Raw genomic sequence first — 25,877 nt, forward strand, 5'->3', positions numbered from 1 at the left:
CGTCACAATTTGCCCAGCTTGCATAGAAGGTGTCCGGGCCCGGGGCACGGGGCACGGGGCACGGGGTAATTGAATCGCAAAATTTCGCGCCGGTGAGGATCGAAGACGGGTTTAACGGACGACTAACCCACTGCGAATACAGTTCGAGTGATTTTTTAATGGAACAGGGTTTGGTTTTAGGATATAGATCTTTGACAAACGAAAAAATTGTTTGCAATATCTTCTTTTTTCTTTTTAATACTACGTTAAGTTTTTAACGACCGGCTGTAAAAATTTTTATATTTTCATAACGTTAGCATCAAGTAATTATTTATTTTATTAATCATGGAAGGCATAATCTCTTTAATACCATTATTCTATCTACGTTACAAAAAATTGGAAATTTTCTGCAAAATAAATATAAGTTCATTAAATATTTTCGTATTTAGAAAATTCGTATCTCATTCATGCAAGTCGAAATTAATTAATTAATTACATCGGTTCTTCGTGCGACTGCAGGTGGCTGTTTTTGCAACTGTGAATAGCATTTACAGTCAGTTATTATTTTTTAATTGTATCGCGACCGCCGGAATAATGTTTCGTTGGCAAATTGACTGTAAATTTATTAAACACGACACGCATGTTGCTGTTCGTCGAACCGCGAGCACTGGCGACGTTCTCCGGAGCAGAATTATTCCGGCGCGTGTGTAAGAAACAAAGCCCATTCGCCGCGATGTTTTAGCCGCGCAGCATTCCCGGACCGTTTCATTAAAGCAGAAAATTATGTTACAGACCACCGACGAGCGTGTTCCGGTTCGTAATTAAAAACCCGTTTCGTTTCCCAACTACCGGGCAAACAGTTAAATTGTGCCTAGTCCTGTTGCGAAAAGCGAAAGAAACCCACAGATAATATACGAAGTTGTTTGAAACATTTCCGCGGGACTCGCGCGCGCGCGCGCGCGTCGTTAAACGGCCGTACACCGCCGTGCAAACTCGGACTAACGCGCCCGGAACAAAATGAAAAGAAGCGGCCGAGGAGAAAGATTTCAGAAAGGAGTGCAACAGCCCCGCGTAATACACTCGCTTGATAATGGTTCGGCCTCTAGAGAGAACCGCGCGCAACTATTTCGAGCGATAACGAAGGAAAGGTATTTACTTTAATCCTTTGGGCTACGATTACTTTCAGAGCTGCGTCGATTAACACTTTTTCGTCCTTAACACGTTCGTCGCCGCGTCACCGATTACTGAGCAACAAATATACTTCTATGGAGGCCCTGTTACCCGAATATAGGTGACGCTCTTCTTGTTTAAGTTAAATAGAATTTTATTTTTATTTTTTCAAGGAAATAAAATTGAAGACAAGGGTTGTCACGGAACCGTTGAATCGACGGACACTCGACAGTTGTGACCGAGCCGTCGAGCGATCGACTCGTGCCGTCACAATTGCATTATTCCAGATATTCAAAGCACAATTATTATTATTATTCTAAATATTCACAGCACAATTATAAATATCATAGTGTACGAATAAATTGCCGCGACGTATAACACACGAAGAGAACGGAGTCTGCGACGATACGCGAGTCGTCTCCAATCGCCGATCGTCGAAAATAAGATATTTGAAGTCTGTCGGGGATTCTCGTTGGCCGCTGTTCCATTTGGTTTTATATTATCCGTCGCTCCGTTCAGACGTCCGGTCAGCTATCGGGAATAGTTTTAATCCTTCCGACGACTACGATTTCAATCGCACCGACGTCGCCGATGTCGATATTTCAGAACGCGAGGGCGGCACTCAACAGCCGACCAGAGTGTGCGACGTCGAATATTACGGATTGTCCTCACCAGTGAACGGTTCCGTAGTGCATCCGGAGCCTCACCGATTACCGGCCATGAAGGGGCCGGTAAAATGCAGGCAGCACTTCATCCCGGAGCCTAATCAGTCGGTCGTCATCCGCGTAAGTCCTCCGATCTATACTATACTTGGCCAGAGCCCTGGCACGACACGCGCACCGAAAAGTCCTCGCCGGTGTCTATTAATGCTTTTCCGGTTCTATAGTACGTCAAACTCGACGTTCGATTTTATTGCCATTAGGACGCCTCTCTCACTCCCTCTATTTCTTTATCTCTACATCTATATCTCTATCTCTATCTTACTGTGTGATTTATATAGCCCGCGGGTTTTGCAATTGCATCGTATCAGAGACAATTCGATTGGCTCGAAAGCTGCAATTAAATTCGTAGAATGGTATATTAAAATATGCTGGACGCGAACGAATTTTTAACCGTTGTCCGTCCCCGAGTTTTACAATTCTTTCTCTTTCTTTTTCTGTCGGATTGTCCTTTTTGAGAAACCAATTTCGCGCTGTCCATCATTTAACGCGCAACGAATTCACCCGCGGAATAAATGAGATCTTCGCTGAGAAATATAACAATAGCTTTGAATAAAGGAGAATCGATTAAAATTCGTTGCAATATTTAATAAATAGAGTCTAAAGTATGGACAATATGTATCTCGACAAAGATGTTCCAACATTTTTGGCAATCATTTGCATTTGAACGCCAAGGTGTCTAAAAAATACGATTTCAGTCTAATAAAAATCGTATGAAATTGTTGGAAAACCATACGAAAAAAGGGACAGGCTGCGTCGTCGAGGATTCTAGAATTCGCTCCATAGGCGAGCGAACGTGCGGTGTGGATCGCTAAACGTTTGTTGGTCGGTTCGAAGGTGGAGAGCAGCTCGGAGCGGAGGCCAAACAACCCTTGCGAAACCAAGTGCGGGGACAGCGGCTGTCACTGCGTCAGCACCGAGTCCCTGGAGAACATGGACCACCTTCTGCTGGTCTCTGAAACGGGCCACATCGTCACCTGTTTCTGCGGAAATTATCAGGTGAGCGGAAAATCCCGGGCAATCGTGATCTTTTTGACGAGGTGCTGCTCGAGCAAGGGATACGCGTCTATCATTGGTCGGACACGAGGAAACTCTAGTTCGGACAAGCGCTGGGAATTATTTGACGAGGAAGCTGGGATTGTTACTTTCTCGACAGTTCAACCATCCTTTTTTTCACGTGCATTGTTTTTTAAAGAACCAATAGGAAAGCGGCTGCATCCTATTATTTCGACTAGGAAGGCATCCCCAAGAAACGAGGGTTGCTTCCTTCGCGTTCAAAAATCACTTTGGGGTAGACCGTGTTTAGCAGTCAAGTTGCAAGCGTTACCTCGTTTCGGTTTATTTCATTTTCCCACATATATTAGAGAATAAACAAATTAATGTACAAATTTCCCTTGCAAAAAATGGAGCTCACGTTTCCAAAATATCAATTTGTTGCAAATCCATTTTCTGCGAACAGGTTCATCGCAGAGAGTAGCGTAACTCTGTAGACACAACAAACCGAATGAAATTAAAGTCGATTTGTAAAACAAATTTTCGATTCAATAAATTTCCATCTGCTCCGTTTAGTTGTATCCGCTAGTTATATCGAACGCGAAGAGGAAAACTGCGCGCGAGCTTATAAATCGTTCGGGAAGCGTTATAGAAACAAATGGTAATTGCTTTGTGTTTGAATTTCGCGGGAACGGTTCGCGTCGGTGCCGCGTTATCGGCGCACGAATCTGTTTCATAAAAGCAACGGGGGAATGCGAGGCATCGATGCGAGCCGGCAGCAGTTATAAGCCGATTCTTCGGGACTCTTTCGAAGCTAATGCTCGGAACAAGGATGTTGCTGCATCGCCGTTGAATGACGGCGGGGATCGGCGGGGTGTCGCGTCATTGACCGGGATCGTTTAATCCGAAAAACGCTCAGCAAGCACCACCCACCGCCGCCGCCGTTCCCTTTTCCTCTTTTCCTCTTTTATTTCTGCCGCTCACGTCCGACTGCCACCGTTTCATTCAAGTTTCATTCACGGACAAACGCGGCACTCGCCGATTGTATTGGCCGGACACTGTGAATGCTCTCTCGTTCTATTCAACACCTATTCCATCAGTTCCCGGGCCCTGGAATTACTTCGACCGATTTCACCGTTTTGCGAATAAAACAAATAATGCGCGAGCACGGCGAAAGTCCGGAACAAGGAGCCCTGGGAAACGGAGAAATTGTTTTTGTTTTTCCCGGGAGGGAAGGGCGTACGAAAAGAGAAAGAGAGATCTCTCTAGAGGGGGTGAAATATGTTCCGATCGGCTCGAGCTGATGAAATTAACCTCCCTCGAATCTTGGCCTGCTCGAAACTTTCCCAGTCATCTATTCTCTGTTCGGGAATAAGCCTCCCCATCCTGTCCGCGCGCGAGCCCCACCCTCAAAATCCCACATGCTTCCGCGCCCGCTTTCTTTGTTTCGACGCGCGATCAACTTCAAATTGCTTCTGCAACTTCAGGCTTCGGCAAACTTTCTTCGCGGCTCGCAACGCGAAATTTCCCATCGATCCAAGCAATTTCACGGAAAAAATAACGACCCAGCCCCCGCTCCCGCTCCATTATCCGTGAACCGGTTCTTCTAATGAAAACGCGCTCGGTAAACATGCTGCGCACTTCTCTGCTCTCCAAGCTTAACAGTCGATGAAATTCTTGCTCGCAGCTTTACCTTTACTCCCTTCTTCGTGGAAATATAAACGTGGAGCTTTTATTTTATTTTATTTAAGTGCACTTTCATGCATACGAATTTGATTTTTTAACAATTTTTTAAATCTCACTTGCGATAAAGATTCTCTTGACACGCGATAATTCATTTTAAGTAACAGCGCAGTGGATTTTATCGAATTTTTTAACATCCTTTTGAAAATTGCAACTCTGCTTTCGAAAAGTATATTTAGAACGAATAGTAGGTTCAGAGGAGACGACTAGAGTTTATACGTTTTTAACAGGCTGCTCGGGTTGTTCGTAAGAGGAGCGTAAAAACTATTTGACACAGCTGACGGACGTTACCCTTATCTGGATTCTATTGTGCAGGACTGGCTGCCTGTCGGCATCCGTAGCTGGATACCGGTGTACATCGAGTGGTCGAGGTTCTCGGAGGCAGGCCTCAATTTCCGCGCGGCTTACGAGTTTATCAACGACACTTACTGCGGCTATCACATGACGAGCAAGCCGGAAGGCGAGGTCGTGAACGGCGGTGACCTAGCCAGCACCGGATTAAAGCTCAATCAGTATTATCACCAGAGGTGCACGTGGATCTTGAAGTCGTTGACGGATCGACAGCTGACCATCGAAGTGAAATCTACGCAGAGCCGTGAGTATGCCTTTCTCGAATTCTCTAAATATCCGGATCCCCCCTTCTCTTGCGGCAAATCATTTTTTATTTCACAGAATTTTTATACAATCAACGATGAAATATTTCATAAAAAAACAAATAATTACAGCCATTGCAACACGTTCGAGTTAATACTCGTTAAAATGCCTATTGACAGACATCTGGTAAATAAAGTTGTTAACAGCAACGTCTCTGAATTTTCTGCGGCCGTTGAACTAAACAATCACGGTTGCAGTCGCTGTTCCATGATTAAGAATAAGATTAACGACGCCGAAAGCCGAGGCTTCAATCTTTCGCGGTTGCGTCGAGGGGAGGGTGGTCCGTTGTTTCGCCGGCAAACAGGCGTGCGTATCAAAGGGAAAAAACGAGCAGAGGCGAGCAGAAACGAGTAGTTGATACATATTTGTAGAATGATCGTTGCTAAACTCCCTTTGACGTTGGCCGCGCTTGCGCGTTCCCTAGAATCCCGAAACCCTCCCGGCGAAAGAGAATCGGCAAACAAGAAGGAATAGTAAACTTTTTCGCAGCGAGAAGTCTCTGAAGAATCCCGGGGGTTGAAAACCTTAATTCGCGAGCTACTTGCAACGCTTAACGATATCGCGAATAATTCACGAGCCATTTCGCCCGGGAAAGACTCCGTAATTAAGCAAAGTTCGAGCTAAATAAAAGAAGCGCAAAATAATATTTAACGAGCCGGAGAAATCCCTCAATCGCGACCTCGGGCAAAACTTCTTCTCCTTCTTCTTTCGAATTAAGAATGAGAAAGGAAGAAGAAGAAGAAGAAGAAGGAGAAAGGCGACTATTTCTCGGAAACGAAGCCTCTTTGTCTCTCGGAGCCGAGCAAGCGCGCCCCGTTGGACTCCGCTGGATTCCGCTGGATTCCGTTGGATTCCGTTCGATTACGCTCCCCCACAGAATTTCGGCCGCGCCATTGAGCATGGTCGCGGATGCGGACTGACCAAAGAAAAGGGGAGGTAAACAGAATGCCCGGAGAAAGGAGAAACTGGCTCTCTAAGCCGCTGCCTCGAAAACGAGCCAGGACTCGAGATTAAAGGGACCATCGGATTTGCCAGGACAACGCGGGCTAGTCCCGTCAGCCTACCTTTCCTCTCGATTTCCCCTTTCCTAAACTCCCTCTCTCTCCCTCTCTTTTTTTGTCCGTTCCAGCCTTCGCATCTCTCTCCCGTTCTGCCGCGGCTTTCTTCGACTTTCCGGTCCGCGCGTCGGATTCTCATCGCGAATCAACAAGCGTCCAAAGACGGGAACCGAAGGCTGCGGTCGACCGACCTCCAGAAAATGGCTTTCGCACACAGCGAGTCGATCTCCGTTTCCGTTTCGCCGGCACAATTTCCACTTCTCTTGCTCCACTTCTTACCGAACAGTCGCCTCCCCAGCCGTCCCCATCGCAGATGCGTTTCAAACCTTTGCAGGCCGAACAGTTTCGTCTTAATTCTCGGCTCCGGTCGAAATCGAGTTCTCGGAGACTCTCCTTTTTGTCTCGTTTGACTTTACCGGGACTGCTTAACCGGTTTAAGATCCTCCTATTGCAACACTGTCTTTCCTCGTTTTCTCAAAGGAAGATGTTCGCTACAATAATTTCAGACTTGATACAGCTATTACGTCGAGTTGTAAATAATTTACGTTTTTTCAGCAGACGTTTATTTCACTTTTTTTCTTTCATTTCTTTGCCCTGTTTTCGATTGTTTGCTTTTGCTGTCGGACGGGACGAGCCCATTTTATGTACCAATAATAATGCCACTAAAAGGGTTGATATTAATAATAATAATAATAAACATTATCTATAATATTAATGTCAATAATAAATATAATCTATAATATTAATATTGATAATACATTAATTAACGATTTTTTCCTGAAAGCCTTTTTCACCACCGGATGGGTCTACTTCTTGTTCGCGATTTCAGATTTGAATTTAGAAAAATTTGTTTCGATAAAGGAAAAGCATCGAACAGAAGCCGGGTGATTTTTAATTCCTCCGACGGAAGCCTCGCAAATGACGGGAACGACGAATATTTAGTTGCAAAACACAAAGAACGATCGGTCAATGTCAAATTTCAACGGCGTTGAATTAACACGTGAAATATTGAAATGAATCCGGCGAATCGTTATCGATTATCGAGAATTCGCTCTTCCATAAATCGGATCGCTGGGAGCCAAGAATAAAACCCGGCGAACGCACCCATTAAGGGAGCTCGTTTCGCAATTAATTGTCGCGGATGCAACATTTGTCGCGCACGAAAAAGTTCGGCTCGATTGTCAATATCTCCGCAATCATCGAGGCCGGATAATTGATTCCGGTTGGATTATTAACACGTTCGGCTGGTATTTACCGACCGCGTTTGTTTCTTTATTTCGAATAATCCGTAATTGACAACGGCCCTCGTGAATATCGGTTGCCGCCACGTGGATCGCGCCTGACAAGTTTTACAATTTCACCGCTCGCGATAGCATTCGTTATTTAGCTTTTAAATTTGATTGGCTATTAAAGCTGTTTATAAAGCGGTTAACCAAATCTTATTCAGTTAGAGAATGGAAAACTTTGAACTACAATCGGCTCTGCAGTGTCGTTAAAAAAGGAAAAAGGAAAAAGAAATGTTGGGCGAGTCCCGGTTTGTTACGGCGCGAGAGAGAACGTCTCCTCGGGGCGCATGAAAACGTAACGACTCGATATTTAGTAGAACTTTTTCACTCTTGGGGCGGCACGTGAAAATTATGCCGACGAGTTCTCCGGCGGGCACTGCGCTCCCTCGCGAGAAATGCAAACCATTCGCGGCGCGTCCACTGAATTTGCCCCGTTCTAATTTTTCTGTTTCCCGCAGGTCCCTGCACCGCCTGGAACCTGACGATACACGAATACAACAAAACCGGGGACCCGGCAGGGCCCAGATTACACACGTTCTGCTCGAGGGACACCCACAAAACTTTCACCCTCCCGTGGAAAACGAACAGCGTGGTACTTAGGTGAGTTTCTCGACAGTCGATGGAAATTCGTCGAGGCTTTGTGTTCTCAATTCATAAATGGACCTGTACCTAGTTAATATTTAATATCTTTAAAAAAATTCCAATTCTTTATTTAATTTAAAATCGATCGATAAAAGAAATTGCATAGCAATTGATTATGAAAGAGGTGTAAATTCAATTTTCATAGAATAAAAGAATTTACACGCCACAGGATTATTACGACGTTATAAAACAATGTAGAAGAGGTAAGAAATTTATTTTACACAAAGAGGAACGAGAGAATTTCGTTTCAACAAAACGTCTAGAAAATAGAATTCAAAAAGCGAGTAAGAAAAAATACTAACGGAGAAAAGGTAACCTGGCTGAAAATATGTTCGTTGAGGTTTTGCGAAACTCATACTGTTTCATATAAAATATTTGGAAGAGTTTGAACAAAATTTGGAAGTCTGCCGGTTTTTCTCCCGCGCGATATTAGCTCCTATCCCCGCGTGAAAATTTCAGCAGAGAAGACGACTCGCAACACTTTACCGCGCTCCGTGGAAACTGCGCCGCTCTATAAAGTTCGAATTAAACTAAATAATTAATTGTCCGGAAATATGATTTATTCGGACCGAAACTATGCAGAATTATTACGCAGATATTACGTTTTGCGCGTTTCGTATCGCTACGCCGGATTCTGTTTACGCGGGCCGCCGGAGGCGTTTACGAGATGTTTTTAATGAAATATAGTTCGAGATGTAGTGACGAGAAGTTATGAACATGAAAACTGGTTTGCTTTAATTATTTCAGGAGTTTACGATGTGGTTTTAATGAAATTGTAATGCTACGTTCGCTCGGAAAAGTGGCGCCGGTAATATCAATGAAAATTGAGACAAGCCATTTTCACGAAAATTGATAAATAAACTTCGAAGTAAGCGAAACGAAAAAAGGATGATTAGTCTTTTTTTTTCATTGACAAATGGACTTGGGTCATTTTCAAAATAAACGGCTGATATAATTTTGTCAGTATGGTTCAGATCATATTTGTAATTATAGGTTGTATGTATAGGTTGGGCGAAAATAATGTTTTCTGAAAATAATGCAACATTTAGTTACCTCCTCGGTTTTCTCAATAGAAAGCACAGACTGATACTAATGGTGTCGTCGTTTGTTCGCAGATTACAAGCTCTGGGAAGAACGGCACCCGCTTACACGATAAAATGGAGGAGCCAATCTGTAATCGCAAACACTCACAAAAGCGCACCGTCACCGGCACCGAATCACGTGCTCAGTTCCTCGACCAGAAGCGAATCCCGACGAACGCTTGTTCCAGTATTCGCCGCGATATTTCTTCTCTATGCGGCCGGTTATTAAGTGAACGAACTCCACGCGTCGTTCCCCGTAAACGTTCCTGCTCTACGAGAAACAAACTAAGCGAACGAACTAAGCGGATTCTTTTGCAAATGTACATATGTACCACGTTCGAGTGATACGTTGATGCTCGTGTTTTATTCGTCCTGCACCAATCGGCATTGCCTGGTATAAAGATCACCGTGTTAAATTTATTTAACCATTAAATTAGATACTTTAATGAACGTCGTGGAATTTTTCAGATTTTTCTACATCCAAAGTGATAAGAAATCGGGCTGGAAATGGAAAAAAGCAGATCACGATAAACCGTATTATTGGCGCAGAGTTTAAGTACCTTTATAGTTTGATTAATTGTAAGATAAACGAAAGCAAAAAGCAGCGGCGGTAGGTTTAGGATTACCATTCCTGTTGAATATATGGAAAAGCGCGCTACTAAACGCTTAAACAATCAGATCGATCCTAACGAAGCCTTGATAGTCATAGAATCGATAATTATGAAGCGCATCCATAACGCTGGCAACAGGTTGTCTCTAAATTGTCGCACTCGAACGCAGATACAACCGTAATTATCATATATCATTATCAGTTTGTCAGACCAAGAAATACGTGGACTTTTTAATGTTGATATTAATTGTAACTAGGAAAACCCGTCGGCGATATTTTCCGTATAACAAAGAATTTCATTTGTCAAATCAGCGTTGCTGTCAACGTTCGATTGTTTCAATTATCTGCAGCCGATTCGGGCTCGATGCGTATGATAAAATTAAATGCATTTAGAATCGCTGATCGCACGCCTCTCGACATTGTTCAAACACGAGCATTGAACGCTGACGAGGAATAAGAATTCCAAAGCAATTCGAACGAAATCTCTGAACGGATCTACGTGGATCGCGAGAGACACGCTATGACGAAACTATGTTTGACATCGCAGTAAACGGCACATGCAATTTATTAGCGTTCGATCCAGACGATCGCGACTATGTTAACGGAAATCGATCCTAGATCGACGTCAACTCGAATCTTGGAATTCGGTACTCTAGTCGAACTATATATATAAATATATAAATATATAAATTACGGATAAAATCGAGAAGAGATATTATATACTACGAATCACTCGGTGTATACCACTCGTTTTAGCTCTAACTCTAAATAGATCGTGTACATATTATACATACGTATACATATACATACATAAAGATACACGCCGGGTGATGCGTCTACGAGGAGAGGCGTGAATGTGTCTGTCATTTCGAAAATAGTGACAATCTTCCTAGAACTCGAGGGCATATGTCTTTATAGAAACTACACACGAATTCAGCGTTGTTTCAATTTCTTCTTTTTATATCGTTAAAAACCGAGCAGTTTTTATATAAAATTATTACAGATTTCGATTTCCTTCGATAATAGTTATTAAATGCGTTTTTTAAATATTTATTAAATTCGTTCTTTAACAATTATCAAGTATCGTTTCCATCCACTATAGATAGATACAGAAAGATCCACGATCTAATTTCCGATGCTCCTACGATCTGACAGCGATTAATTGCGAGAGAAGAAAAAGGCGCGAGCACGCATAAGCCGAGGCAGACAGTTTTCGTGCGATCCCTTTTCGGACGTCTCGATCCGCGCACGCATATAAATTATAAATATAGCGAGTAAAACCGACGAGAGAAAAAAAAGAGAAAGAAATGAAGATACGCGATGCACGGATTTGAAGTAGCGAGAATCACACGTCTCACCTCTCTCATGCAAAATGCCAAAGTAAACGTGTAAGAAGTTATAATTATGGTACATAGTTCTTGTACATACGTGGTAGAGCAAGGTAGGCTTTGTACAGAATATCACAGAGTTACTGTTAAGAGGTCGACGATCATTGTATAAATATGCGATAATTTATTGTAACCAAAGAGGAGAGAGGAGGGGAAGGAGGGGGAGGGGGGAGAGAGCGTTCTCGCAGACGGAAACAGATTGTATTTTAACGAACGAGCTTCGAGTGCCATTCGAGCGCACTCCTCGACTAATTGTTACCGCGTCTTACCGGAGGTCCGAGAACGGTTCCTTCTTCCGCGTACGAAACGTTTGCTGCAAGATAGTTGTGTGTATGTTGCAAGGAAGGAACTAAGGGAGAACACTGTTACGCGAACCGAAAGCGAACGGAAGAATGTCTTTTCTGCGTCGGAGAAGATGTATCGGAAGGACTTCCGGTTCACGCGACTGATTGTTAGATTAAGCCGAAAGTAAGAGCTAGGACGTGAATGTTTGATGTACGTATCGACTCGGGCAGCATTCGATTAAATTTAACCGACGAGAGCGGAATAATCGAGTTGACCTAATCGAAGAACCATCCATCGATGCGAACGTTTCCATCGATTCCCGTAATTTTGTAACACGATCGCCGCGATTATTTATATATCCTGTTAGAAATAATATCCTCCGTTCCAACCACTTATCTTGTGGACAAGATGTTACACTTTACGTGTGTTCCTTTTCTATTGTACAATAATATTACGCGAGATCCGATCAAGATTAATCTCCACGTTGTCATAAATTCGGTTCGCATACAGGATTTTTACAGAAATGGAGCATTGCTTTGAAATGTTTACAGACGAGACTCGGCGTTTTTAACCGAAGTCTATAAATAATGAGAGATTTAATAATCCGACATTTATTTGATTTATTAGATCTTGTTTCAACCGAAGAATAAGGCGTTGTTCTTATCCGCTTTGCTGCAACGTAACGCAGTTCTGTTGAGAGACTTTAATGCTTGTTAAGAAGGACACACATATGTTATAATCTCGCGTTAACACGGGATCAGATGGATCATTATTAACCTTCAGTGGTGCGAGCAATATTCCTCCTTTGACCTTCGCACTTAAAACTTAACAGAATCTTATCGAACATTTTTTTTTTGTCTATTAACAATGTCCATTGATACACGTAATTTCGAACGATCAGTTCACGGTTATCCAGCGGGACGAGCTTTCGATGCGCATTTTTTTATTCCGAAACGATTTTAGACTTAATTTACACTAGCTGATAGAAAGACTGACTTTCCCCTCCCGATTGTAATTTATATTTACGAAGGCTGGTAATGATCGAACACGGTGAAATGATAGAAGGTGAAGGGTGTTGAAGTTTGTATGATAAGCGGAACACAGCCACGACTGTTCCGCGAGCCATTTTTCTGCAACCTCGTCGAAACAGAGTTGAAAGTCACGATGTAATTAATTGCACCGTATTGAAAAAAAGGGTGACACCGAGAGGAAAAGAGAGAAAAACGCGAAAAGATATCAGTCGAAAGGTCGCGCATCTTTTAATACATTGTAATACTATTGTGATCCGAAAACTCGTAATTTCCAATGGCTTCTGTTCGAAATCGGTGAAACTGTTACTCGAAATGCTATTGTTAGTTTTCAGGAGGAAGAGCCAATGTTAACCGCCTAACGCAAAGCTAATTCTTTCTCACGTTACTCAACGGCGTGTAATTCACAACGATTGTAACACGGTTTGTTCCTTAAACGAATGTACCGGTTTTGCACAAGGCATGTCTAACTAAGGAAGAAGAAATACATGTTACATGTATGTACTAGCCGCGTATATCTAAGTCACAATAAATAGTCAATTGTTTCATATAAAGTACGAATAAACTGAAACGAAAACCAAATACATTCGTCATTTTTCATCATCACTGTCATCGGCTATGCCCTTTTCGTTCGTTAATGCAACCAGCGGAAAAATAATTAATGTACAAATACTTCTTGTATCTGTTGTATTTCGTCGTTTACACATTTGTTTGTTTAAACAATCAATTTCAGTGTCGAAGAAATCATCTATAAATAGCATACTGATAAATGAACAGATTATAACGATAGCTACGTAACCAATGGTAACCATTCAGTAACCGAGCCAGTTTATTAAAAAAAGAACAATTTATTCACATACAAGTTTCGATACGATCTATAATAGCTAATAGCTTTATACATTCTACATTCGGAATATGAAACATGTACATCTACAGGTAACTCGTTTGCGTTCGATATCCGGGCGCACGCGATTAAAGATCATTTAAATAACATTCTGGTAAAACTTTATGAAGTTGGCACAAAGTTGTGAAACGACACTTCTGAGTTGAACGATTGTACTCCTAATTACATATACGAGTAGTAACAGTGAATGGATAACATCGAACAAAATATATGTACATTACATCTAGTAACTTTGCTATTTTTTAAAAAAAATTATCAACATACAATATATCCATATACATATGTATATGTACATATATATATATAAAGTTTTCGTAGACACAATCGGATGTTTAGATGTCATCGAAGCGAACATGTCAGTGGAAAAATGATTCAGAATCAATCAATGGTGTAACTCATTATTGGACTAACAATAAGTGCGTAGTAATGATTTGATCATTATTCCAGCTCATTGCGTTTCTGTTACAATTATACTTAATTTATATTTACGTGGTTATAGCTACACAATGATAATCATTGACATTAATCCATTAGAAATATTTATGATTAACGATGCAGGGATGAGTTACTGTGTAATTGAACAATCATTTTAATCATGGTTTAATTATTCGATAATTGATTTACATACCTATTGGCACCCGGTTTCGAGATAAACAGACAATTGTGGAACAATATATAGTTTATCAACATTTTATATGTTATTAAATATCCATTTAATTACTTTTCTGTTGGACAAATCAAATATTCATATACTTGATAACAATTTGTTTCTTTAATTATTTTAAATAACTCAATGATGGATGCTAGACTGTATTATAAAGCTAAACTGTTCTTTTTTGAGTTAATCTTATTAAATCTAATAAAAAAATGTTCTCCTCTCAATATAATCGAAAAATTTATTGTATTAATTCCACTTGTCAGTTTGTGATGAAATTTCTGCGTCCATGTTCTAAAAATCTTTATTATAGTTTAACAATAAATATGGAAGATGTTCGTGACAATATGAATATTACAAAGTTTAACGTAATTCACACTAACGAATGAATTTAAAAATGTATTTCACGGACTCATTCTTACAAGAAAGAAATTAATTACACAATCAACAAGAAAATATATTAAAACGTAAACCTATTTTACAAATTTAAAAATCTAACACAACCACGAACAGATCGCTGACATATAAAATAGAATACTCGACATTTATTTTACATATCCATCTCATGGATAAAGAACAGTAACATTCTTAAAAATCTATCAAACACGTTGCAAAAACATTAAAATCTCATTATGAATCCTAGATATGTTAATTTATGAACTTCTAGTCCCACGCACGCTTCTGAATATGTATTCAAATTATAATAAAGATCTTTTAATCATCTACTTAAGATAATAAATTCTTCGCTCTCGTTATTCGTTAAATAACACATTCATTCGATCATTTTCCAATTTTCATTTTGTTTCGTAAAACAAATAAAAAAATGGATTATTAATTTTACGCGAAAAATCTATATTTAAAGGTAAAAACAAAGTTGTACAAACGCTCCTTCAGGTTGTCCCTAATATTACTGCCCTGTGTCTTTAAATGCTTCTCAAGAACACACAAAACTTATACATCAAATATCGTCTTGGAGTATCAAATTGAGATTCATGTATAATTGTAATATAAATGAATTGCCGGATACAACCTATGCTTACGTGGGTGCATTCTGCATGTGTGCGGATGCAGAATTCAAAAGGCCTATCCGCTGCTTCTGTTTTCGTTGCTCCGTCATCTGCTCGAAATTTAAAGCATTATTGCATGTTAAGAATGTAATTGTCCTACTGTAAGTGAAACGTGTATAGGACGTTCAACCACTACCAGTCGGTAAAGTATTAACTTTAAAAATAACAAGCACTAAAAGTGATTTGCTATTTTGTCCTAATGCTCGTAGATGAAGCATTAATCATCAAATAAAACACATCTGACATCTTTACCCATCTGATGCTTCTAATGCTACATGACATTATTGTTCAAGTAAGTATGAAATGCCTCTTACTATAAAACAAGACTGATTTACCTGATCACGAAGCTCCGTGAGTTGTTGAGATAAACATTTTACTAAAATCTGCGTAGATTCTAGTTGTGATTGTAAACTTCTTAACTCTATTTGTTCACCTTCTCCCTCATCTGCTGCCAAAGACTTTGCTCTCAGTCTTGGAAACCAGTCCAGATTTCGGTCCTGTAAAAAGTACACAGAGCTTAAAAGTTAAAGCACGGCTCAATTTTTTGAAGCTCTATGGACTATTACCTTCACCATGGCGTAGACATACGACTCAGGCCCCGTGAATTCCGTGGGATCTTTCACTTTCACCAGAACAATGAAATACAAGTAATGCCACATGTTGTGCTCGTGCTTCACGTGTTCTTCGAAAGACACTGTTTTGTTATCAAAAGAAGATCTGTTCAAACCTACATAGAAAAAGGATAAATTCCAAATTATATTACATTCTTCGTATGAGACGTAGTTTTATAATTAAGGGGAGTTCGCCTAATTTTAACATGCATATGAAAACTATATAGAAACCAAAGAACACTTACCGCATATGAAGCATGTATTCTTCAATATTAACTCCTTCTGTTGCTTCTCTGATCTGAGATCGGCAAAAGTGTCAATGATAACACCAAAAATGAGATTCAGAACAATAATTATTACGATGAAGAAGAAGAGTAAGTCGTATACAACTCTGGCAACAAACAACGGTTCCTGCAACAAGATGAACAATCAGTATTTATATTTTAAATGCTATAATGTCTTTAGTTTAATAATTCTTCACTTACCGTGCTAGAAGGAGCTCGCAGTATATCACCAATGCCACCACCATTCCTTAAACCTTGATTTAGAGTTGTAACAATACACATTACCAAAGAATCACATGATCGTTCTTTTAATCCTCCTCCGACATTAATTAAATCTTCATTTCTGTCTCTGTTAGCCACTGCGTAATTATGACAATTTTTTGTGATTAATTAAATATGCAATATTTAGAGAATTTTTAGAGAAGCAAGTAATCTATCATAGCACACAGCTGATATACCTTCTAAAACGTATTGAGAAACTGTTTCAGTTGCCTCACATTTTTCATTATTGACAGCATTGCATGTTTCCGTATTTCCTTCCGAATATGATGCTAAAAATAATACAAAACTGTATTATTTATTTCTACACGGTTCGATAGTATTAGAAAAAAAATTATTATTTATTAAAATATGCACTTACACATAATATCTTCATCAACAGATACTAAGAAATCATCTTTAAAGAACATGAAACCAATAATGGAGAACATATAAACTAAAATTAATGCCAACACAGCAGTGAGTATAATGGATCTTCCATTTCTCGTTACAGATCTGATTACATTGAGCAACGTTTCTTCACGGTAGACTACATCAAAAAGCTGAAAAAAAAATAAATTGATTGTAAATTCATATTCAAGCGCAAGAGTTACATTCAAGGACAAAATTACTTACTAAAACTGAGTAGAAAAATGGATGCATAAAAATTCCAAGAACACAAAATATAAGGTATGATATATGATACAAAAGTTCGACGTTTGTCACTATTTGCTCTAAGCTCCTTGTTAAAGTGCCCTGATTACCTATAATACTTATAAGATGTACAACTTTTAATACAATCTGAAACATATAATTAACATTATTAATTCGTATTATTAATTTCATAAGTAAAATATATTACTTAGATATCTGTTATGGATTGCGATAAACGTACCGTAAGGAAACCAAGTAACCATAAAGTCGGTTCTGGCCCTATAGAGAAAATTAATCGTAATATTGTTGACGCCACTAACGTACGAATACCAGATTCTCTCGGTAATGTGAGAACAATTACAGCAGATGAAAACATTACTGCCCAAATGAGTCCAGACAAATGCGAACTAAGATCTAAAATGGAAGAAAATAAGTAGATATATGCATAAAATATTTAATAATGTTTAAAGTACTTGAAATCTTACTGGGCACAGAATCCACAAATGGGTAAAAGAAAGCTACAATAAGATTTATGAGTACTGCACAATTGAATAAAATATTACTCCACAATGACATGTAACTGCTCATCCAAAATAGTACTGGTTGTCCTACAACAACAACAAGAAAATATATAGTTAAATATTTGGTAAAAGTTTAAATTAATAATAAAATCACACAGAAATGATAGTTAAAATGTCATACCCCTAAGTTTCTTCTGCCATTTCATTTCATTGAACATGTCTTCTGTTCTCTCAAAGAAGTCTGATACTTTCGATCCTTGATCGTCCCGCTCTGTGGTGTTTAAAACTTTGATCTTTGTATCCAGAGTAATAAGTTCACAGATTTCTGGAATTGGGAATACGATCTGTTCCAAGGTTCTATCATTCCTAACAATCTGAAAACAATTTGTTTCGTAATTAAATTACTATATACGCGAACGATACAATATACAGATACAATTACAGTATAAATTTGCCATACTTCAATTTGCGCTGTGTGAGTCGCATAGTATTGAAGAGCTTTATTAATTTTCGGATCCGCATTATTTTGTTCGGATGGCTTTAACATTGACGATAATTCTTTATTATGTTGTGCTAATTGATGGCATAAAATATAAATATTGTGGCCAACCTGAAAGACAATTTGATTAGTGTTGAAATATTCTCTGCAATACGCTTAATTATCTTTATATAATTATATAATTATCTTTTAGAAATCATTACTTCTTTAGGTGATACTCCTTCTTCTCCGTCAGTAGATGAATCGTCATCGCCATCGTCATCTAACGACTCCTGATGAAAGGCTCGACACGCAACATCTACCAGTTGCTTCGGATTCATATTATATAGAATTCTCTCCGCGTTCTCGCTGTCGCCTCTACTTTCCATTATAGCTAGTAACAATTTACTGGCATTGTTTTTCAATTCTAACACTAAATCCATTCGAGTCTTTCCCAAAGGATTAATATCATTCAGGATCAACGCAGTTATTATGTCTAATCCATTAGATTCATGAGTAGCAATACAGTTTTGGTTATCATGACATGGTCCCTGACAATACTCGGTTAACGTTTCTAACGTTTGGTTAATTAACGCAACGTTATGCTCATTAATATACAATCCTAGCAACCCTAATCCACCAGTGGTTGAGCCACAAATACAATCCAAGAACATAAGTGTCTCGGACACTAGATTGAAATTTGTCTTGTTATTCTGATTGCGAAGGAAATTCTACAACAAAAATGCTTTGTTAAATAAACCATTAACGTAACTCTAAAAAATATAATAGATTTATTACCTGCAAATCGCGATTATGATTCTCACACAGTAACTGCAGAAACCGTAAAATTGGCTGCATTACTAGTACTTTCGTACTTAATTGACCTTCATCCCTTTCCGCACCAACTCCAGTACGTTGCCTTTCCAGTTTTTCAGCAATCATATCCTCCAATGCACTTCCCAGTGCTGCATTAGTGGTTGCATCCTCGCCAGAAGCTAGATTGCGAACATTTGCAAAGGCTTGTACCGTAGACGATGCAGCTTGATTTAATTCTTCCCGCAACTCATCCGTTATTACGATTCCATTAGGTTTAGCTACATATAAGAGAAATATTATGTAAATAAATATTAATATAAATGATTGTAATATAATCTTATTATACCTGACGTTCGTTTCCTTGAGATTTTTTCTATTTCTTTGCTCTGCTCCTTGTCTTCATGAGCCTTAGCTGCTATATCGGACGTGTTCACTGTTACAGTCGACTTTATCTCTTGTTGAGAATCCTTCATTTTGTCATAAAACACCTAAAATTTTTTAATGACAATAGGAAGTAATAAATGAAGTTATCAACTCATGAATAGGAATTGTACAGGACTGAAAATCAGCCAACATACCTTGAAAAATGACTGGCTCAAATCATCGCCCATTAATTTATTAAACACGCTTTTTTGTATAATAGGATTGCCACCTTCCAATAACGCAATACCAAGTTCTATAGCTTCCACAAATATGCTTGGAGAATGGACACTTTTGATTACTAATTCGACCACCAAGTCAGATGCACCTTCGCGATCAAGATGGCTCTGTATTTCGTGCAATGTTCTGCCTGCCCGGCTCAGAAGTTTGGCTGCAGAGAATTCAATATTTAATAAACATGACAGCGGAACAAGTAATTTGTTAAATGTTCATTTGTACCTCCTGGTCCATGTGTAACTGGTGCAGTGTGGGAAACTCCGATTTCTACGTTCTCTGGCTTTTGTATGAAAGATTTCCCAAAGTAGCGAGCCAAAAGATTATGCCTTAATACATCTCCCTGGAGAAAAGGAAACAGGAGATACATTAGAATAGTGAATTATGGTTTGATTAACTGCGATGTACCAATACATCGTGCAGAATTGAATAAAAATCCAATATGATTTAAAGGGTATCGCCGTGCAATATCGTTTGCAATATATTATAAAAAGGATTACCTAGTTTTTCGTCTAATAATACAAATAGAGAAATTGTGTATTTACATTATCTGTGCACTAAAGTATCCGAGATATTTGTGCGATTTCATATAATGTCTATAAGAAATCCTAATTAACTTTACATTTTGGTAAAATGCGATACTAACACTAATTTGTTAAAAAAATCAGACTCATAAAAAATATTATATTCGTTTTGAAAAAATGCACAACACTAAAGATTAATACGATTCAGGTACTTGAAAACTTTTGGGTAGAGTACAAAATGTTAAAATGTATATCATTACCAAAAGAAAAGGATTAATTACGTACATGGGAGCAGCAAAATTAATAAAATTCTTTGTATAAAATTATCCATATTACATGTGCCAATATATACAGCAATTAGTAAAATAAAAATAAAAATATTATTCTCAAAACGACTCGTGTAAAATTGATACTTTAAATATTTCATGGCTTCAATTGAATATTTAGTACTGCTGCTCTCATTCTGTTAAAGATACACCTAAAACGTTGTAATTGCTAAAGTGAGGTATCTAATGACGTATTGGTACACCCTGTCTGTAAAAGAAGTGTATATACATGTTTAAATATATTAAATTGTCTTATTTCTATTTCTAAACTCTATGCCCATACTGAAAAATATTTAGAAAGAGGTATTTTATACTATATTTAAATATATGGTATACTGTATTTCTATAAATTTTGATTCACGACAAGTTGAACATTTTTCAACTTATTTAAAAATCCACTAGAACATCTATTTCAACCATCCACATTCTAAACAAAAACTCAACACTGTCTCAACAACTGAGCCTCCCATCGTAAATCAGAATTACTTTATATATAAAATCTACCATCTATTCTATGCTTACGTTATGTTTACTAAAAAAAAAAACGTAACAAGAGAAGATAAGTTAAAAAGCAGAGCATGAACTTAGTAAATGTAAGAAAATTGTTCAAGCACATGCAGAAGGAACTTACACAACGTACATTATTTTTGTACTTATACAGATTTCATTGACTGCATCATATAATATAATATAGTGAGTTCTTTATAAGCAGTAAATAATAAAAGTGTATCTAAGTATGCATATTTCAAACACTTGAAAGATATAAATATTTATTGTGGTTCCAATATTAAGCCACAGTGACAAATTTTTTCCTTATTAGTTAAATAGATGAATAACCGTGTACATACACACTTGTGACAATTGAAAACGATTGATATTGAAAAATTTATAAATATACAGTGTAAATTGTAAAAAAAAAAACACATTTAGCATTTCCATTGACATCACAATGTAAAGTTAGAGAAAATATATTTTAACGAAAAATTGTTCTGGAAAATGTTATCATATTTCGTTCTGTCTACTTATCTTTAACAAAAACTTCCTAATGCACATTAATATGATTTTACATACTTTTAGTTTTTCTTTGGGAAAATTAGTGTAGGAATTTTAGGACAACAAGAATATAATTAAATACACATCTGTGCTAACAATTTGGTATATATAGGTGTTACTTTATATCGACTGCAACAAAATTTATTTTCATTTCTCTTTGCAGTACAATTGTTTTCCTATAAAATCCTATAGATAAATAAAAGAGGGAATTAAAAATTGTACAAAGAAATATAGTTGTCTTTTCAGAGAGTATCTCAAAGTGCAAAGAGTTAAATGTGTCTTTTTGTAATTCACACTGTATACATATAATATTATAGCGACAGAGTGATGGTGAGAAAGATTCTCAAAAATAGAAATCAAATTGGTATTTCCGATTTATATACGTTGTGCCCACAAATTACCGTTGTTATCTACTTTTAATTTTTACCCGCTCTTGCTGAGTCATATGACGAGTCTCAGACTCGCCGACACAGTCTGTTCCGACTTGTGGCTCGGTCTGCTGTTCTGTTTCTTCTTCTGCCGAAACACCTTCGCTCTTCGTTCGCAGCATGAAAACATCTTTACCTACATATCTATTCTACGAAACCTACTCACCCACTGTTTATTTAACTTTCTATGGCGTATTTCAGAAAAGCTTAATTGCGTCTTATCTCATTTGCGGTCTCTATGTTGCCAACTAAAGAAACTTTTAATGTATATAGTATTGTGTATTGATCATCTAAAGTGCCGTGAAACATATGGGCATTTAGCTTTTCGGCAAACATGTAAAATACAAGTGGATATGGAAACACAAATTTTCGTAGACTTTTACGTTCAACTAGAATTTGAAACGGTAACACGTTTAATCAATAATACATGGTGGGGTGATAATTAACGGCATCGAATCCTTATCCACTGGTACTTGCTCTAAACACTGCGTAATATAGAATTTATTAAAATATGGTTACTTTTGTTTTAAGTTTATCTTCGATGCGATCCAACCACATGTCTGTTTAGCCTTTTACATAAACATATGTTACTATTTTAATAAAATATTCCCTAACTATTATTTTTCCCATTAATATCTCGCAATTACTGCAACATCTACAAAATGCTATAATAACAAGAATAATACAATGCAATTACAAAGATTACATTTACATTTCTAATTGCGCGCATATTATTTGCCAAAGAAACGTTACTTCAATAAGCAAGAAACATTAAATATGTCAGGAGGATTCGTTACCGTTAATTAATAAATATAACATTTCTCGAGAAACAACTGAATGCCCTTTTCCACATTATAGTGTCTTTCTGTATGATAATGATTATTATAAATCATGCAGAATACAATTCTGTGAAACTCACTTTTTCTCCATACTCGGGGTCTATAGCCATCATTTCTCTCAAAGTCCTTAACACCTTTACACATAATTTCTCCTCCTTTTCTTCGAGTAACTTTTCCGTGTGTTTGATTAATCTAAAGAAAAGAGATTCAGGCAATAAAAAACGTATATACAAATTAATTTATACAGATAAATTACCGTCGAATAAAACCTCCATTTTCGCATCTTTTTCTTGCGTCTGTTGCTGCTGGGAACAATAGTTCCGGTCGATAGAGTATGTCTACTAACAAAGACAATTCTGACTGCACCAATGGCTTCAATTGTTCTTCCAGTAGTGATACTATATCTTGTAAACCTTCTATTATGCTTCGATCCAAACGCATTAGCTAAATAAACATTAATTATCCGACATTAATTTCATATATAAATAATCATTATTTTTATTATACAATCAACCTCTTCTAATGCAGGTCACTAGCTCTTTTCAGACTTTCAATATCTTATGTTATACGGTGCACTTTAAATTATACTACTTGAGGTTTTACAGTGTTACAAAGCCGTAAAAACTTAAAATATCTTTCAATTAATCCTCACATGAGGCTTCTAATACTTCAATAATATTGTGTATATATGCTCATAATATTTATATGTCACCCTATTTCAAAACCAACAAATGTTTTCGCCCTCGGCAAGTCTACGCGCTACGTATCCTTTACCAATTACATTGTTCAATAAATTTTTATTCTATTTCAGGCTTTTAACTTTCGATTGAGCACACAAAAATTAATAAAAACCCTTTTTGAAAATTCGTAACTGGGATATATATTGAACAATGTTATCAGCTTTAAGTCACTAATACTTTTAAGCTGTGCCAAACTAACAAAATGCTAAATTCTAATGAGTGACCTTTACCTCATCCTTAGTATCCTCATCAATTAAGTCACTCTAGATATTTGAAGATTGAATCTATTATAAATTGATTAAATATTTTATGTTTAAACTAGTAATACTTGAAAGCTTAAATAAATTTTAAATAATGTATATTATTACCTGGCTTTGAGTGCGTTCTATTTTTGGCTGTTTAGCAGCTTGAAGCCATTTGCTCGTTTGTCTACTGAGCATTGCTGCTTTGTTAAACATAGAAGCAACCTGGCCTTCCAAGTCTGTTGGTATGGCTATCCCTCTACCTTTAGCTATTAAGAAAATAAACATTTTTTTAATGAAATAATCCAAGGAATTGATTTAATGTTAGAATAATTTTTTTTACAAGTTTCGATAAATATTTATAGTATTAAAATGTTTACTCACCTACATCGGACAATGTCCTTATACAATTTTCCACATTGAATCTTTGGCCAGCATTTAACCATGCACATTGTGACACTTTAAAAGCTGCATGTAGCAGCTGTACGAATATAGGCTGTCGCGTCTGTTATAAAAATCCCAAAAACATTATTAATAATGTCCAAAAAAATAATTAACCATTTAGAAACATGAACGTAATGTATAAAAATCTATTATGTTCCTATAATTTATATTAATTACATATTTTTGTATTTTTTGTGTATATCAAGCCTTTGAACGTAGAGTCCGTTATATAGTAATCCAAAGTGCATAAAAAATATATGTATTCGTTTCAATATATTAAAGAATTTCGTATCGGTTGTGTTATTTTCTGCATTCAATATAACACACTCATTGCCAAGCAATCTCAATAAGGAGATTTAAAAATATTCGCAGATTCATGCTGCAGAAAGTATAGAAGAATAGAGATGTTCGAAAAGCACGTAAATTACAAAAACTTTTAGTATACAGAATAAAACAACACTTGTGATTAGTATTTTTGATACTCTAAATAACTGGCTCATTAAGTACAGTGAATGTGTTAATATAATTCTGTAATAATGCATATTATCATTTTTATTCAAAAATCATTAACCAGGAGCAGAAGAATATGTTTCTTCATCACAATTTTCACAATTCTTGTTTCATGCTATTGCACTTTACATATCCGTGTTATTTATATTATTATATATAGCCATGTATGTACAAGAAGTGTTTCATACTGGTGAATCACATATATTATAACAGAAAACGTATACATGGTAGGGCGGAAATCGAAATACAATCGGAACAGAGATAATTCTAAGTAAAAGAACAATTTACAAATTTAATATACTGGTACATCTTTACAAAGAATCATATTCACTCCGATTGTCATCCACCTCTGTATATAAACCCAAAAATCTGTTCATCAATCTGAAATTTCACAACTAATGTCATTCTCTAGCATCATGTCCCCGTGTATCATGTTAGTATCATGTTAGTATAACTGTGTATTTACATGTGCTCGGTACCGATTCAGCATTTTTAACTGGATACTCACATAGCCAGTAAGATCATTATCAGTATTCCGGTCACTCTCCTTGATGCTCCAATATAGTCTAGCCTCGTGCAGATGTTTCTATTAGTAAATCAACCCACCACCATATAGACCCAGCACCCAGACCCAGTAAACCAATGTTGATGAGTCAAAGAAGGCCAGGTGTAGCATGCCAAAAACACAGAACATGCCGCTGATGCAATCACCAATTACCAAGCACACATCAAAAATTATCTTACCATTACGGTAATCAATTTATGAATACGTTCTGGCCTACCATATTATAATAAGCAAAATAAACAAAACATAAATAAAAAAATATATATCAATAAAATAAGAAAAGAAGAAGTAAATGTATTTAAATAAAGGCTAATGTCATTACGTGTTCGTGATATGTACTTGGTTTCAAAGACAACTCAAATTAATGTGTTTTTTTTTTCATGCAAAGCAAGAAATAATCAGAAAAAAATAATCAGTGTTTGCATAGATTTCGCGCGGAATTAAGTATGTGTCAATTGCGTTGCGTATCCTTACGCTATGTCAATCTATTTAATTGTACTTCTTGTATGGTAGAGATTAAATGTCTCCAAGTACTTTTACATAGTACTATTATACTTATGATCTACTGTTGTGCAAGTCATATATCTTTACCTAAGTTTCTTTTTACGCGAGTACAGATCTCAAGTTTCTTACATTGGGTAAGACTAGCAGTTTCAGATTTCATTCT

At 37.3% G+C, this 25,877-nt stretch overlaps 2 protein-coding genes across 4 annotated transcripts in view; one reads left to right on the top strand and one right to left on the bottom strand.

The window, feature by feature from the left end:
- Positions 1 to 11,451, top strand: part of LOC144472018 (uncharacterized) — a 197,375-nt gene extending 185,924 nt beyond the window's left edge. The window contains exons 11-15 of the mRNA XM_078184647.1: positions 1,756 to 1,934; positions 2,706 to 2,867; positions 4,920 to 5,199; positions 8,061 to 8,202; positions 9,360 to 11,451. Of these exons, the coding sequence (XP_078040773.1) occupies positions 1,756 to 1,934; positions 2,706 to 2,867; positions 4,920 to 5,199; positions 8,061 to 8,202; positions 9,360 to 9,555 (959 nt within the window). The 3' untranslated portion in view covers positions 9,556 to 11,451. The remainder of the gene's footprint in view (positions 1 to 1,755; positions 1,935 to 2,705; positions 2,868 to 4,919; positions 5,200 to 8,060; positions 8,203 to 9,359) is intronic.
- Positions 11,452 to 13,465: 2,014 nt separating this feature from the next.
- LOC144472744 (inositol 1,4,5-trisphosphate receptor-like) overlaps positions 13,466 to 25,877 on the bottom strand; it is a 46,092-nt gene continuing 33,680 nt past the window's right edge. Inside the window, exons 24-46 of one of the 3 annotated variants that reach the window (XM_078186073.1) lie at positions 25,154 to 25,231; positions 24,076 to 24,196; positions 23,818 to 23,960; positions 23,680 to 23,712; positions 22,966 to 23,153; positions 22,790 to 22,901; positions 19,765 to 19,882; positions 19,464 to 19,696; positions 19,232 to 19,373; positions 18,868 to 19,163; positions 18,294 to 18,800; positions 18,052 to 18,201; positions 17,773 to 17,965; positions 17,556 to 17,678; positions 17,312 to 17,484; positions 17,053 to 17,217; positions 16,799 to 16,979; positions 16,617 to 16,709; positions 16,360 to 16,517; positions 16,120 to 16,285; positions 15,830 to 15,990; positions 15,599 to 15,760; positions 13,466 to 15,313 (exon numbers count right to left, since the gene is read on the bottom strand). In XM_078186073.1, the coding sequence (XP_078042199.1) occupies positions 15,233 to 15,313; positions 15,599 to 15,760; positions 15,830 to 15,990; positions 16,120 to 16,285; positions 16,360 to 16,517; positions 16,617 to 16,709; positions 16,799 to 16,979; positions 17,053 to 17,217; positions 17,312 to 17,484; positions 17,556 to 17,678; positions 17,773 to 17,965; positions 18,052 to 18,201; positions 18,294 to 18,800; positions 18,868 to 19,163; positions 19,232 to 19,373; positions 19,464 to 19,696; positions 19,765 to 19,882; positions 22,790 to 22,901; positions 22,966 to 23,153; positions 23,680 to 23,712; positions 23,818 to 23,960; positions 24,076 to 24,196; positions 25,154 to 25,231 (3,777 nt within the window). In that variant the 3' untranslated portion in view covers positions 13,466 to 15,232. The remainder of the gene's footprint in view (positions 15,314 to 15,598; positions 15,761 to 15,829; positions 15,991 to 16,119; positions 16,286 to 16,359; positions 16,518 to 16,616; positions 16,710 to 16,798; positions 16,980 to 17,052; positions 17,218 to 17,311; positions 17,485 to 17,555; positions 17,679 to 17,772; positions 17,966 to 18,051; positions 18,202 to 18,293; positions 18,801 to 18,867; positions 19,164 to 19,231; positions 19,374 to 19,463; positions 19,697 to 19,764; positions 19,883 to 22,789; positions 22,902 to 22,965; positions 23,154 to 23,679; positions 23,713 to 23,817; positions 23,961 to 24,075; positions 24,197 to 25,153; positions 25,232 to 25,877) is intronic. The other 2 variants (XM_078186074.1, XM_078186075.1) reach the window with 2 other exon arrangements.

This window comes from Augochlora pura, chromosome 7, assembly GCF_028453695.1.
Source record: "Augochlora pura isolate Apur16 chromosome 7, APUR_v2.2.1, whole genome shotgun sequence".
Taxonomy (NCBI): domain Eukaryota; kingdom Metazoa; phylum Arthropoda; class Insecta; order Hymenoptera; family Halictidae; genus Augochlora; species Augochlora pura.